Below are 14,061 nucleotides of genomic sequence, written 5' to 3'. Positions count from 1 at the left end.
TCCCAGCAATGAGAGAAGAGTAACTAATACAGTTATTAACCCTTTTAGTGGATCCTCTACATAAAGATCAAAAAATCCGCTAAAAGGGATAATAACTGTATTAGTTACTCTTTTCTCATTGCTGGGACAAATACCCGACACTCCAAGTGAGGGAAGGAAAGGTTTATTTAGTTCACAGTTAGTGGAGGTTTCTAGACACTGGAGGAGAGGCTGGGGCGCTGCCGTGTCCAGGGCGACCCTCTCCACATCTCTGAGAAAGTACAGGCCAGCCAGTTTATTGGTTTGTGCTTCTCTGGCCCCGCCCCTCGGCCCGGCCCCCAATCCTCTGGCCCCGCCCCTCAAGCCACTCCTTGCTCCTCCAGCTCTGTCTGCCCCCATAACTTACATGAGGCTTTGGAGGGATAATTAGACACAAACCATAACATTCTTCCCCTGGACCCCCAAAGCCTCATGCACATCCCTTTGTCCAAAAGGCATTTTAGTCCATCTCTAAGAGTTGCCAAAGTCCCAACAGTTTCAGCATTGCTGAAAAGTTTCAAGTCCCAAGTTTCTTCCAAGATCCAAGGCAAACTCTCAGCTGTGAGCCCCTGTACAAATAAAAAGTTAAATAATCCAACATTCAAAGGCACAAGATAAACAGTGTTATTACAAAAGGTACACACAGAAGGATACAATCGACTGGGGCCAAAACAAGCCCAAAACCCAGCAGGGCAAACATTAAGTCCTATAGTTCCATGTGGAACATCCGAAGCAATGTGTGGCAAACTGTGAGCTCCCTGTGGCTCGACCGCTATGGCACTCTTGGTGGTAGCTCCCGTGGATTCTCTCTTAGGCTGGCCTTGCTCCCTCCTTGCAGTTTCCCTTAGATGATCCATGCTCCTCGTTTTTCCAAACTTCTGGGGTTTGCACTGAATAGGCTTCTCACTCACAGCTTCACACGCTGCCCTCTCAGGGGCACACTGCCTGGCCTCCCAGACCTTCTTCTGAAATTGAGGTGGAAGCCTTCTTAGCCTCAGAACTCCTGCACTCTGCACCTGCCTAAAACCAGCACCGTGTGGATGATGCCAAGGTCTGCTGCCAGCTGGAGCAGTAGCCAGGCTTTCCTCTCTGGGATGTAGGGGTCCAGTGCCTGGATCGCTGAGCACTCTGACCTTGATTCCAAGAAACAAATTCTCTATGCTGATGCCATTCTGTATTCAGGTGTGGCCGCCACCGCCATTGTGGAAGCTTGTGTGGCCGCTGCCTCCATTCTGGAACATGGGGCTCTGTGGCTTTCTCCTCAGAGCAAAGTCTCTTACCCTTGTGATTTTGAGGCTGCAAAGGGTGAGAACCTCCCACCTCCTATGATGCCCGCAGGACATCTTTTCTACTCTCCTGTTCCTTCTCAGCAATGGAGATCCGCTCAGCTCTATCTTTGCTTTCCACAGTTTTATTGGAGCTTTCTTTCTGACCAAACACATTTTAGATCATACTGCTAAGCTCTTTGCTCTTCATTCTCAACATAAATCTGACTAAGAGCCCCCAACAATAACCATGACACTACTCCAATATTTCATTGCTTTGAGATTTCCTTTGAAAGATTAGTCAGTCTACCATGCTTAATCTCAGTCTCAGGCAAAGTCCCTGGACATGGGCAAAATTCAGTCCTTCTTCCCAGCAGAAACTTCCCTAGCCTGGTCCTTACAGGAAGGTTTTCTATCAGTCTTCTGGTCTGAGCTCTGACCAGAATCTTCCCTACAGAACAGCCAAAGCTGTTCCAGTGCTTCACTTGTAGGCAACATCTCCAAACCTTTCTTATCTCTTCCCATAAGCCATTCCCAAAAGCTTGTAATCCACATTATCAGGTATAGCCACAGTAATGATCCCACTCCTGGTACCAAATTCTGTATTAGTTACTTTTCTCTCATTGCTGGGAGAAATACCTGACACTCAAAATGAGGGAAGGAAAGGTTTATTTAGCTCACAGTTACTGAAGGCTTCAAGATACTGGAGGAGAGACTGGGGATCTGCTATGTCCAGGATGATCCTCTCCACATCTCTAAGAAAGCACAGGCTAGCCAGTTAATGGTTCACGCCTCTCTGGCCTTGCCCCTCAGCCCTTCCCTGGTCCTCTGGCCCCACCCCTCAAGCCACTCCTTGCTCCTCCAGTCATGTCTGCCCCATAATCTTTTTTACATGAGGCTTTAGAGGGACAGCTAGACACAAACCTTAACAGTAAAAAATCTAGTAATGTAACAGAACAGAAAATCAATAGTATTTCGGTACACTGAGAAAAAATACCATTCACAATAGCACCAAGAAAAGTTAAACAACAAAAAAAAAGAAATAAAAGTTAAACACTGAGGAATAAACATAACCAAGGAAGTAGAAGGCTCTACAACAAAAACTCTGAAAAAATATTTTAAATAGATGACAGGAAAGTAGAGGAGGGAGGAGATGGGGGAGAAAGAAGAAAAAGCAAGGGGCTCTGGGGGTATGGTGGTCAAAGTATGTTACATATATACACACAAATATACCAAAATGAAACACACTACTTTGTATAACCAATATGTACTAATTAGAATAATACAATTTTAAAATTAGCCTTACCAGTGTAGCCAAGTAACGAAGCACCTCATTATCACTCAGCAGCATTTTAATATCTTTTTTTGGAGGCTTCGGAATGAGAGCAAAGCAGTTCTGAGCAGAATCTTCAACTAGTCCATACCCATTATACGGAGGTAACTCCTAGAGAAATGCGGCAAGCAATGGGTTGAATTACATTAAAGATAACTAAGTTTCCTTAAAGACTTATGTAAAGCACATTCAAAACCAATGTCTATATATTACAAACGTGGTCCCGGGCACCCAAGGGGTGCGTCCTCTAAGCAGTGGTGATCTGGGCTCTGATCAGGGGCTGCTACTTCTGATTGAGAGGCACAGACAACAGGAGGTGGCCGCTGTTCTTTCACGTCCCCTCTGGTGGCCAGCCCCTCCCCCTACAGCAGCGATGACTTTCCGAGGAACTGAAGGAGCACTGTCCCCCACTGGACAGATTTTAATAGACTTTACTGTGGTCATTTGAGTTCTTGGATCACCAGCTGGCCTGAGGTTCTTTAAACAGTGCCCAGTGTTTGTTTTATTCTTTTGTGACCCACTCCACTACCTACGCCTTGGCCACTTTTACTAAGTACTGTATTCACATGGCCGTTCTTTCTCGTCTGAATTTCTAGGGAAGAATACTGTTTTCTCACCACCCTCAGAACGCCCACTGCATTACCTGCTTTACGGGAGGTGGTTCCGGCTTGCTTACATCAATGCGTGGTAAATCGGGGATCCCAAACTTTTCTTTGTAGAACTGGCGAGTAAATTGATCACAGTCATAAATGAAGAAAGTTCTGCCAAGGATGGTGAGCGGCTTCCCCACGATGAAGTCCTTGGCAGTGTACCATTCCAACACCTCCTGGTCAGAGATCTCCAGCACACACTGGGGGAAGTTCTCTAACAACGCAGAAGGAGACAGAGGAGGGGAAGGAATGAGTAGGGGAAGGAGTGACTCAAGGGCCAGGCTTCTCGGGACCAGGGATGTGCACAGGGGCTGCGGCAGGGACACATGCCCACAGGAACATAAGGCTATCCTCTTCCCGTTCCCTGGTAACGGGGTAAGTAAATAACACCCCAGATGGTGTGTGTAAAGCCCCTTTCCCATATTCAGTTGGATCTATTAGCAAAAATCACTGAGCTTAGCAGAGTCAGTTTTTAGAGGAAACCACCCTGGGAGGAAAAAAAGGAATGACCTTGTGCAGGCCTGAGGCTCAGATCTGGGAAGGAGCCAAGCGACTCGGTTGGGCTTCCCGCCCACTCATGTGTGCGTGCAATGGTTCTCAGGAGGCTCTCTAGGCCACAGACACTGCTAAGTACTGGAATTACAAGGAGCAAGAATACAGACACGATGCTGCCTTCCTGGAGAAAATACTCTCTTTGGGAAGCAGATAGTAAACAACTCCCTGAGGAACGGTTTCATTTCCATCGTGATCACTGCTATGGGACAGCGTGACCTAGCGCTGGAGGCAGAAGCTGGCAGAGACAGTTAATGAGACGATTACAGTAATCCATTCCTGTGGGAACCAACAGATTCTTAAATGCAGAGCCAGCCTTCCACGCTTGAAGAAAATCCAGTGTGGCCACAGCGTCTTCTGAGAACTCATCCCCGACAGCGTGGCCTTCGTGGAAATCACGTCAGGAAGTTCTGGTGGAGTGGGAAAGCTGCCGAAGTCTGCGTGCAGGAGCCCATCACGAGGAGAACGAAAAGTACACTTGCATTTTCCTGACTGCTAAGACAGAAAACCGGGGGAAAGGCTGATTCTGCTGTCGCAGAATTAAAGACTTGATTCCGACGGTCTTCACCGCGAGGCGGCGCAACCATTTTCCCAAACGTGCACAGTAAGAGCTCTACGTTCAGGGACCCGTCTTCCGTGCCCACTGCCTGGCCCCGAGTCCCCTGCAGCAGTCCAGGAGGCGGCAGGCAGCGGCACCCAGTCCACCGCGGCTTGCGCGTCTAAGGACGCACTCTTCCAGGAGATGCGGCCCTTGTGTGTGCACCCAGCCGCGGCCTGTGTGGCTCAGCAGTTTTTCATGCGCTAGTTAGCTGGAGCAGGGACACATTAGGACTGCTGGAGAAGGGACACCTGCACTTTAGGACTGCTGGACCCTTGTTTATGAGTGAGATTTACTGTAGCTTTTCGTTCCCATGATGCCTTTGGTTTCCCTCACCTGTTTTAAGTGACTGAACTAAGTTCTTTTAATTTTTCTCTCAAATTGAGTGCTTGGTAAAAACCATCTATAAAATTTATCTACAGCTGCTTTTTTTTTTTTTTTCTGTGGGGAATTTAAAAACTGAATCTGTTTCTTTAATGGCTACAGACAATGGCTGCCTATTTCTTCTTGAGTAAGCTACTGTATAATTTTCTGAAAATGTGCTCATTCTCAAATTCATTGGCAAAAAACTTGTTTTTCTCTTATGTTTAAACCCTTTGGCACTTTTAAAATGACTCTTCTTCTGTTTTTAATATTTTATAAGTATGTGCCTTGTTGGGAGCAGCTGAAACTGGAAATGGGCACATGTGTAAGGCACAGCCAGGCCTCAGTGCTGTTAGCGGCCAGGCTGCCTCGGACCTGAGAAAGCATCCTGCCTGGTACGCTCAGCTTCGAGCCACCAGGCAACCTTGGGTCGCATTATGAACTTTGCAAAGGTACAAATAAACACCCCTACTGCTGTGTGGGGGTCGCTGCCAGTCAGGCATGTGCCTCCACCTGACCCTGCTCTTGTCTCCTGTCTATCTTTTCCTTGTTCCTGCCGCTGTTTCTCGAGACACCAACGAGCCCACAGTGCTGTGCTTCCCTCACCCTCTGCAGAACCTCCTCAATAGTTGGTCATTTTATTAGTCCTTTCAAAGAAACCGCCTTTGGTTTAACAAATCTCTTTTGTCCTTGATTTCGATTTTATTTTCAGGCTTGTTATGGTTTGTGCCTAGCTGTCCCCCAAAGCCTCTTGCAGCCATGGGGCGGCTTCTAGAGTTTGTGACTAATTCATGAACCCAGGCTGGGCTTACAGGTGTGAGAGCTGCACCGGCCTGGCCGCAGGGCCTGAATGCAACCCGAGGAAGGGAGCGAGGCTCACCCCGGCTGCAGCTGCTGCCACGCCGCTCTTTTGCTCTGGCTGTTTTCTGCCACCATGAAAGGCTGCCCTCTGCCCTGGAGCCAGACAAGTACGGACTGAAACCTGCACAAACGGGGAGCTAAATAAACCTATCCTTCTTCCTTAATTCTGGTGTCAAGTATTTTGTCCCAGCAGCGAGAGAAAAGTAACTAAGACGAGGATTATTTTATTGTTTCTTTGACTTAAGTCCCTTTTTCATTTACCCTTTCATTACTTTTCTAACTTTCAGGGTCAGCAACTGGGGAACATCGCTGAGCGCGCGCTGCTTCTGCCTTACTCGTCATCCGCTTCTTCAGCTGGAATTCCAGCCAGCGCCGCGGCGCTTCTGCTGTCCACGGATAGCAAGCCCTCCTGCAGCGTCCCCAGCTTTCGGATGGGGTCCCACTGCGTGGCTAGTCTACCGTTTTACCTTCTATTGACTGTCTTGTACCAGCGATCATGTTTCCACTTTTCAGAACTTCTCTTGGGTTCTTTCCCAAACCTATTTGGGAAAATAATTTGGTAACTTCTCAGTAATCTGTAATTTTTTCTTTTTGTTAAACATATTGAATATATTTATTTTTACTCTCTATAGTTCAAGTATTTGCCCTCTTTGCAACTGTAAATTATAGGGTATTTCTCCCACTTCCTGACAGAGAGTATTGTTTTTATCGCTGTTGCGGCAATGTGTGTGAGGAGGAAAGAAGGCGTGTGCGTGCGCGGGCGCGGCTGCTTCTAATCGCGCGGAAATGCTTCGCATTAAGGTGTATTTACTGATTTGTGTTTGTGGGAATTTTTTGAAGCCTGGGTTTAAAAAGCAATCCTCCCAGAATGGCTTGCATATTTTATCTGGCAACTGTGGCATGACTAAGCCAGGCGAGTCAGATCTGAACTTTCAATTTGGCATTGTGAGAACGTACACAGTATATAAATATGTGAGCGCAATCCTGAGCCCAAACGTGCGAATGTTGGGTTTCTCGAAACTTCTTAGGCTTCTTTCTTTCTTTGATACGGAGTCAAGGCTGGAGAGAAAAGCAGCCCTTGGGCAGAATGTTCCCCGCTGAGGGCACCCTTCCGAGCGCCCGGCTCCAGCGGCAGCCCTAGCCGGGTACCCTGTTCGTCCCGCCAGCCATTGCTCTTGTGTATCTCGTGTGGCCTTGGGCAAACCCCACCTCTAGTACTTGCGAACTGGTGAGTCCTCCTTCACATCTGGTTCTTGAGACTTTTCCTTACTCTGTCACTATCTCCAGCATTCTGAATATAGCATAAAAAAGGAGCTATATTTATGTTGAAATTGTAGTTTATCAGTAAGCATTCCTACAAATATTCAATCTATCATATTACTGAAAATGAATGTCTCAAGACCTGTATGATTGTATGCAATTCTATAAATATTCTTTTAAATTGTAGTATTATCAATGTGGTAATGTGGATATAGTGTAGATACCTGCTATTGATGTACATTCCTCATAAGATTATAAAGCCTTCAGGCTTTGGTTTTTATTTTTTTTTGGAGGGGGTTACGTATTTGGTACAGGGTCTGCAGGGTCTCACAGACTGGGCTCATACACTTGGACTTAGTTTCCAATCTCTCATTCCAATCATTCGTTCATACATAAGTCTGCTCAATTCCCATTATGTGATGACTAAATGAGCCAATAAAGATGCCCCGTAAGGGCTGGCCAGATAGCTCAGCAGACTAGAGCGCCTGCTTGGGCAGGCACAAGGACTGGGCTCGATTCCCAGCATGCCAGGCAGGCCCTGCCCCTGGGGCGCACTAAGACAGTGACCGAGACTGGGCGTGGTGGCACTCGCCTGTAATCCCAGCGCTTGGGAGGCTGAAAACAAGAGGATCACTATGAGTCTGATCTGTGTAGTGAGACACTGTAGACCTTGTACTAAATAAATAAATAATAATAAAGAAAGATGCTCCATAGCTCTTAGGGAATGAAATGATTGCTATGGCAGGTATTTAACTTAGGCTTACCTGAATTTAATAAAAATCAACCACTGGATAATTGTCTTTCAGACTCAATTTAATGCCATTTCTTCAATGCCACCACTCTGATTCAGGGAATCATTTAACTGACAGGAGCTTAAGTCTTTCCCCTACCCCCTTGTGACTAATGACTCGCGCACAAAGGTGCTTCCTACCTCTCTAGGAGCCGACATGACTCGCCAAGCTGCCCATCCTCTCCATACAGCCCTGATGAAATCCCCTCAGCGGAGAAGCTAAGGAGACCATAGCCGTGTACAGAAACTTTAAACTTAAGTCGCGTGGATAAGGCAGAGACAAATCTAGGGTCTGAGATTTCAAGGGATTCAGACCCTGTGATAGTCTCTGTCCAAATTTAAACTGGATTTATTTATTTGCTTAGCAATTGAGATTTTTGAGTGCCTTATATTCTGAATATTAACCCTTTGTCAAAAGTTTGGTCTGCAAATATTTTCTCCCATTCTGTAGGTTGTCTTTTCACACGCTTGATTTTTTCCTTTGCTGTGGAGCAAATTTTAGTTTGACATCCTTCCATTTGTCTCATTATTTTTCTCCACCTGTTCTTTGGGATCTTGTCCTTTCCAAATCTTTGTCCATTCCAATGTCCTAAAAAGTATCTGTCCTGTTTTCTTCTAAAAGTTTCATAGTTTTGTGTCTCACATTTAGTTTTTTGTTTGGGTGGGTTTTTTTTTGGTACTGGGAATTGAACTTGTGACCTCACGCTTTCTAGGCAGGTGCTGTGCCACTGAGCTAAATCACCAGCCCACATTTAGGTCTTAAATCTATTTTCAGTTGATTTTTTAAAAAACGTATTTGGCACAGGGTCTCACTACACAGCTTGGATTCATAGCAATCCTCCTGTCTCAGCCTTCTGACCCCTTAATTATAGGCATGCACCACTGTACCAGTCTCGGTGGCCAGCTCAGTGCACCCAGGGGCAGGGCTGGCGCAGCATGTGGAGCCAGGGATCAAACTCCTTCAGTTGATTTATACTAGAAAGACAGAGGTTTAGTTTCATTTTTAGCACATGGATACCAAATTTTCCTAGCAGTATGTACTGAGAACTTCCCTTTAGCCAGTGCATATTCTTAGCACTTTATCAGAAATACTTAGCTTGCTCTGTGTGTGTGTGTGTGTGTGTGTGTGTGTGTGTTACATGTAGACTCTATTCTATTACACTGATCTATATGTCTGTTTGTACACCAGTACTAAGTTGTTTTGAGGACTTCAGCCTTGCAGTATATTTTTGCATCAGGTAGCATAATGTTTCCTGCTTCATTCTTTCTCCAAGCAACTTTGATTACATGCTTTGTTTGTGTGTGTGTCTTGTGGTTCCATATAGATTTTAAGATTGGCTTCTCTAGTGCAGGGAAGAAAGTCACCAGTATTTTGACATTTTGACCAGATATTACATCAAGTCTGTAAATTGCCTTGGGCACCAAGGACATGTGGACAATTTTGAGTCTTCCAATCCATGGACAAAGGATGGCTAAATTTATTTTTAGATTTTTTTTATCTATTGTAAAGATGATTTATTTCTTTCTTCATTTCTATTTCAAGTAGTTTGCCACTGGTATATAGCAATACTACTAATTTTTACATGCTTACTTCCTGTCTTGTAAACCTGCTGAACTCATTTATTGGTTCTAGTTGCTTTGAGCAGCGTCCGGGGCTTTCTGTATGAGCAAGCTCACGCCATCTGCCAGTGACGAGCGGACCTCTAGCCTCCACTTGCAAGGTTGTCTTGTTCTGACTGGCTGCTCTGACAAGGACTTTCAGCTCCATGTGGAATAAAGGTGGAGATCCCTGTTTTGATGCAGAACTTGGAAAATGTCCAATTTCTCCCTCATTCAGGAAAACGTTAGCTCTTGGCTCTTTTTCCCCCCAATCTTTTACTTATTTATTTGGTACAAGGTCTTGCTATGTAGCTCAGACTTGTAATGATCCTTCTGTCTCAGCCTCCCAAGTACTGGGGTTACAGATGGGTGCCACCATGGCCGGTGTCAGTGGCCAGTTCCAGGGCTGGCACAGCATGCAGGATGGGGATCCAACCTAGGCCTTGTGCTTGCCAGGCAGGTGCTCATACCACTGAGCTATCTCCCCAACCCATAGCTATTGGCTTCTAAGTGGTCATCATCAAGCTGAGGTGCACATTCTATGTCAGTTTGCTTCTCTGCTATTATAAAGGGATGTTAAGTTTGGTCAAATGCTTTTTCTGCATCTGTTGAGATGACACAGCGTGGCTTCTGTCCTTCGCTGTATGAGGCGGTACACTGTCTCTATTACTTGGTCTATCTGAACCGTGCTCACACTGGCCTGCACCCAGCTTAAGCACAGTGGGTCATCTTTCTAGTGAGCTGCTGGACGCAGCCAGAGAGCATTTTGTTGAGGATTTCTACATCTATATTCAATAAGGAGACTGACCCACACTTTTCGTGTATCTTTGAATGATTATTTTATTAATGTAATGCTGGCATCAAAGAATGTTTAGAAGAATTCTTTCTTCTTTCATTTTCAGGGTGCACAATCTAAGAATAATTGCTACAGCTCTTTAAATGTGTGACTTAGCCCAGCAGCAGCACCCTCGGCCTGTGCCTTCCTTTGATAGGCAGCTGCTTCTTAATGCTTCTGTCTCGTTCCCCGTCACTGGTCTACTCTAGTTCGGTATTTCTCATGCCAGTCTCGGGAGGCTGAAATACCCAGAGATTTGTCCATTTTCTTCCAGGTTATGTAATTTGTCCTACAGCTGTGCATAGTAATTTTTATATGTCCTTTGTCATCTGTGATTTTCACTGGTCTTCTCTTTCTTCTCAGTCAGACTATGGTTTGCCCATTTTGTTCATCTTTTCAAAGAACTAGATCTCTTTTCACTGATCTTCTGTAGGTTTTAAGTCTCCATGCCATTTTTTTCTGCTCTGATCTTTGTTCTTTTCTTCTGTGAATTTGGTTTAGTTTGTTATTTTTCTAATTTCCTGACAGACGGCATAATTTATTTCACATCAGCATGTGGCAGAGGGCACCTCCGAAGGGTGACCCACCCCCAGGAGCCTCTCTCTGGGACGCGGCTGGGCCCGGACACCGCATCCACCGCACCTGGCCTGTGGTTCAGCGTGCAGAGCTCCTGGGATCTGGGCAGAACCACCACGGCAGCCGCGGTCTCCCTCGCCAGTGACGCACCTTTTGGGCTGAATGTGGACCCTGGTTCCACATTGCACGTAAATCTCACACTGTGCAAACGTCACTGGGTCGGTTCATTCTCTCCACACGGCACCATGCGGTTAACATCTGTTTGTTTTCCACAGACATCCTGTCCGCCGCTCCCACCTACCGCACGGGAATTGGGGTGAACCGCAGGTACATTCTGATCACCTCACCTCACGATGACAACCCCCGGGGGCTTGCCCACAGGTAACACCCATTTAAAACACAGCACCTGCAGGAGGCAAGCAGCACGTGGTGGCAGGGTGAAGTCAGCTTTCAGACTGTCAGATTTGTTTATCACCTTAACTGACACAGAGGCCCTACTCTCTGTGTACAATGTTTTATCTCCTACTTCCCCAAGATACAGTAAAAAGACCAAACAATCAAGGAAGGAGATATAGAATTCTGTCTCCCACCCAGACAGGAGAGGTACCATGACCTGTGACCAAGAAGGTATGCTTGCAGGGGAAAGTCATTTCACTGCAGAGTAGGCAGCTGAGTCAAGCCCGCCAACCCTATGAAGCAGTGCCGGCAGCTGTCCCCTGACGCCTCGCTGCCTTCCTACTCTCCAGCACCACGAGTTAAACAAGCAAAGAAAGAGCCAGGCTCGACACAACGGGCCCCCACAAGCGCAGGAGCCTTTCCTGGCCTCAAGTTAAACCACGCAGAAACTTACTGCTCAGAAAGTGTCAAGATGAGAAACAAATTTGGGAAAGCACGTCAGGAAATGCTAAGCTGTCTTTCTAGATGGAAATAGAGCTCTTTGAAAAGTACACTAAAGTCGGTACGGTGGCACCTGCCTCTAATCCCAGCACTGGGGAAGTTGAAAACAGGAGCATGACTCTGAGTCGGAGCTATGTAGTGAGACCCTACACACACACACACACACACACACACACACACACACACACACACAAATTAAAAATCTACTCCTAGATAAGTGTTTCAGTTTTGAATCCCCCATCCACCTTTCTTGGTGTGACTCTCCTACTGCTGCTTCGTCTTTGTTACCTTGTTCTGTACACCGAGTGCCCTCCCAGGCTAGGAGGCAGGCCTTCCCCGGTGGGCTAGGAGGCAGGCCTTTCTGGCCAGAGAGCAAGATAAAGGTGGGAAGCTACAGGAGTGACAGTTGCTGAGCACCTGGGAAACATGGCCATAGCCTCTCAAGGGGACGGAAATAACCACTCTGATTTAGTCACTCCTTTGAGATCCAAAACAAAGACTCAAGGATAAATGTAGAAGCCTTAACATCAAATGTACTTGCGTTTTCCACCAAGACTTTGGGAATGCGCTGGCGGTTCATCAGCAGGGGAAAAGGGTCTCTCCCATCATTCCGCTCATGGACCTCACGAATCTCCACCGTGTCATCCATGAGGTAATAGTGAATGACGTAGTTCTGACATTCACCAAACATACTGTCTGTGTCATCCCATATCGCATAGAACCGAAGAACCTTCGAGGAAGCCAAAGGAGTCGGCGTAAGTAGGAATTCCCAAAGGGAAGAGTTTAAATCAGCTACACTGGCATTTACAGACCAGACAAATGATAGAAGTCAAGTGTGCAGACTATGAAGTCATCTCAAATGGTGAAGTGGAAAAAGGAAATATTCATTAAGATACAGAAACACCAGAAATTGTGTACCGGATGTCAACAACATCAAAGATAATAAAAGACTTACAATTTTGCACCGAGAAGAGATTACTTTGACTTAAAACATTAATTAATGAATAAGAAGTTGAATTAAAAGTTATGGGGTCATCTAGAAGTGGCTTGTATGTGTTTCAAAAGATACAGTTGTGCCTTTTGGTGGTGCCGCATGTCTGTGACTCCAACACTCAAGAGGCTGAGGCAGAAGGACCACAAGTTGGAGGCCATCCTGGGCTACATAGTGAGTTTAAGGCCAGACTGAACTGCATAGCGAGACCCTGTCTCAAAAAAACAAACAAACCCCCCCCCCAAGAAACAAAACAAAAAAACCCAAGTGAATGGTTTATAGGTAATTAGTATGGAAAGAATTTTCATTCACTAAGCAGCCCTTTCTTGGTCCCATCAACACACACTACGCAGTACTTGTATCAGTACATTCTTTCAATACAAAGGAACAGCATGTATGTGAGTAGTAACACAGTCTTCTAACAAAATCCTTAAAAGACCACGTTAGCACTAGATAAAATTTCTGAAGCAAAGAAAATTAAACTTCTAGGAGATAAAACAAGAGCAGCAAAGAAACATTAAGGACAATTTTTCCTTTTTTACTTTTGCTTTAGTGCAGAGAGAGGGTTCCAGTCTGCTATGAGATGACTCATATGTGCTCATGAGGGAGAGGGTTAGGGACATTGAGACAGAGCTGGGAAGTGCTCAGAACGTTCTGCACTCCAACCACAGCAATGACGTTCAGAAAGAAAGCATTTACAATCCTTTCTGTGAAACGATTTGCTACTACACACTGACAAACATAGCTTTGAAATTTCTCAGTTGGTTCCCTTAAGGTTTCCCAAAGGACTCTACAAGATTAACTTGTTTTGGGGAAAACAAATGGTCAACAGAAATGTAGTGAGAAGCCGATGCAAATGTCTGAGCTCCGAGATCCCATCTCACCCCGGAAAGGATGGCTCTCATCAGGAAATCAATGCCAAATGCTGGTGGGCCTGTGGGGGAGGGGAGGGGAAGAGCCCTTCTCCACTGTTGGTGCGCGTTAGACTGGAACAACCGCTGTGGAAATCAGTGTGGACATTCCCCGGAAAAGCTAGCAGTGGAGGTCTCATTCACTCTCGCTATTTCCCTTCTGGGTATTTTTCCAGAAGAACTGAAAACCTCATAGCACAGTGACCTCTGTGTATCTATGTTATAGCAGTTCAATTTCTCATCTTGACTAAATCTTGGAAACAACCCAAATGCTCACCAAGTGAAGAATGGATAAAAAAAGATGTGATATTTTTACACAATTGAGTATTACTCAGCTATAAAGAAAGATAAACTTGAGGCTTTTATAGGTAACTGGATGAATTACTTACCATATTCATCAGGGAAATAAATCAGACTCACATGTGTAAACATAGTATTGTCTCCCTTAAGAACCTGAAACAGGAGCAGCCAGATGGCTCCGCGGATTAAAGCGCCTGCTCAGGCAGACACAGAGGCCGGGGTTCGATCCCCAGGCCTGCAGTGCTGGCCCCGCCCCCAGGGC

General features: G+C 45.8%; 1 protein-coding gene across 2 annotated transcripts in view; it reads right to left on the bottom strand.

Moving 5' to 3' along the window:
- Efhc1 (EF-hand domain containing 1) overlaps positions 1–14,061 on the bottom strand; it is a 68,732-nt gene that overhangs the window by 27,581 nt on the left and 27,090 nt on the right. The window contains exons 5-7 of one of the 2 annotated variants that reach the window (XM_004628319.2): positions 12,135–12,327; positions 3,260–3,480; positions 2,590–2,727 (exon numbers count right to left, since the gene is read on the bottom strand). In XM_004628319.2, the coding sequence (XP_004628376.1) occupies positions 2,590–2,727; positions 3,260–3,480; positions 12,135–12,327 (552 nt within the window). The remainder of the gene's footprint in view (positions 1–2,589; positions 2,728–3,259; positions 3,481–12,134; positions 12,328–14,061) is intronic. The other variant, XM_023711887.1, reaches the window with a different exon arrangement.

This window comes from Octodon degus, unplaced genomic scaffold, assembly GCF_000260255.1.
Source record: "Octodon degus isolate 3935 unplaced genomic scaffold, OctDeg1.0 scaffold00022, whole genome shotgun sequence".
NCBI lineage: Eukaryota > Metazoa > Chordata > Mammalia > Rodentia > Octodontidae > Octodon > Octodon degus.
The sequence above is the reverse complement of the archived record's forward strand: the minus strand, read 5'-3'. Positions and strand labels throughout refer to the sequence as shown.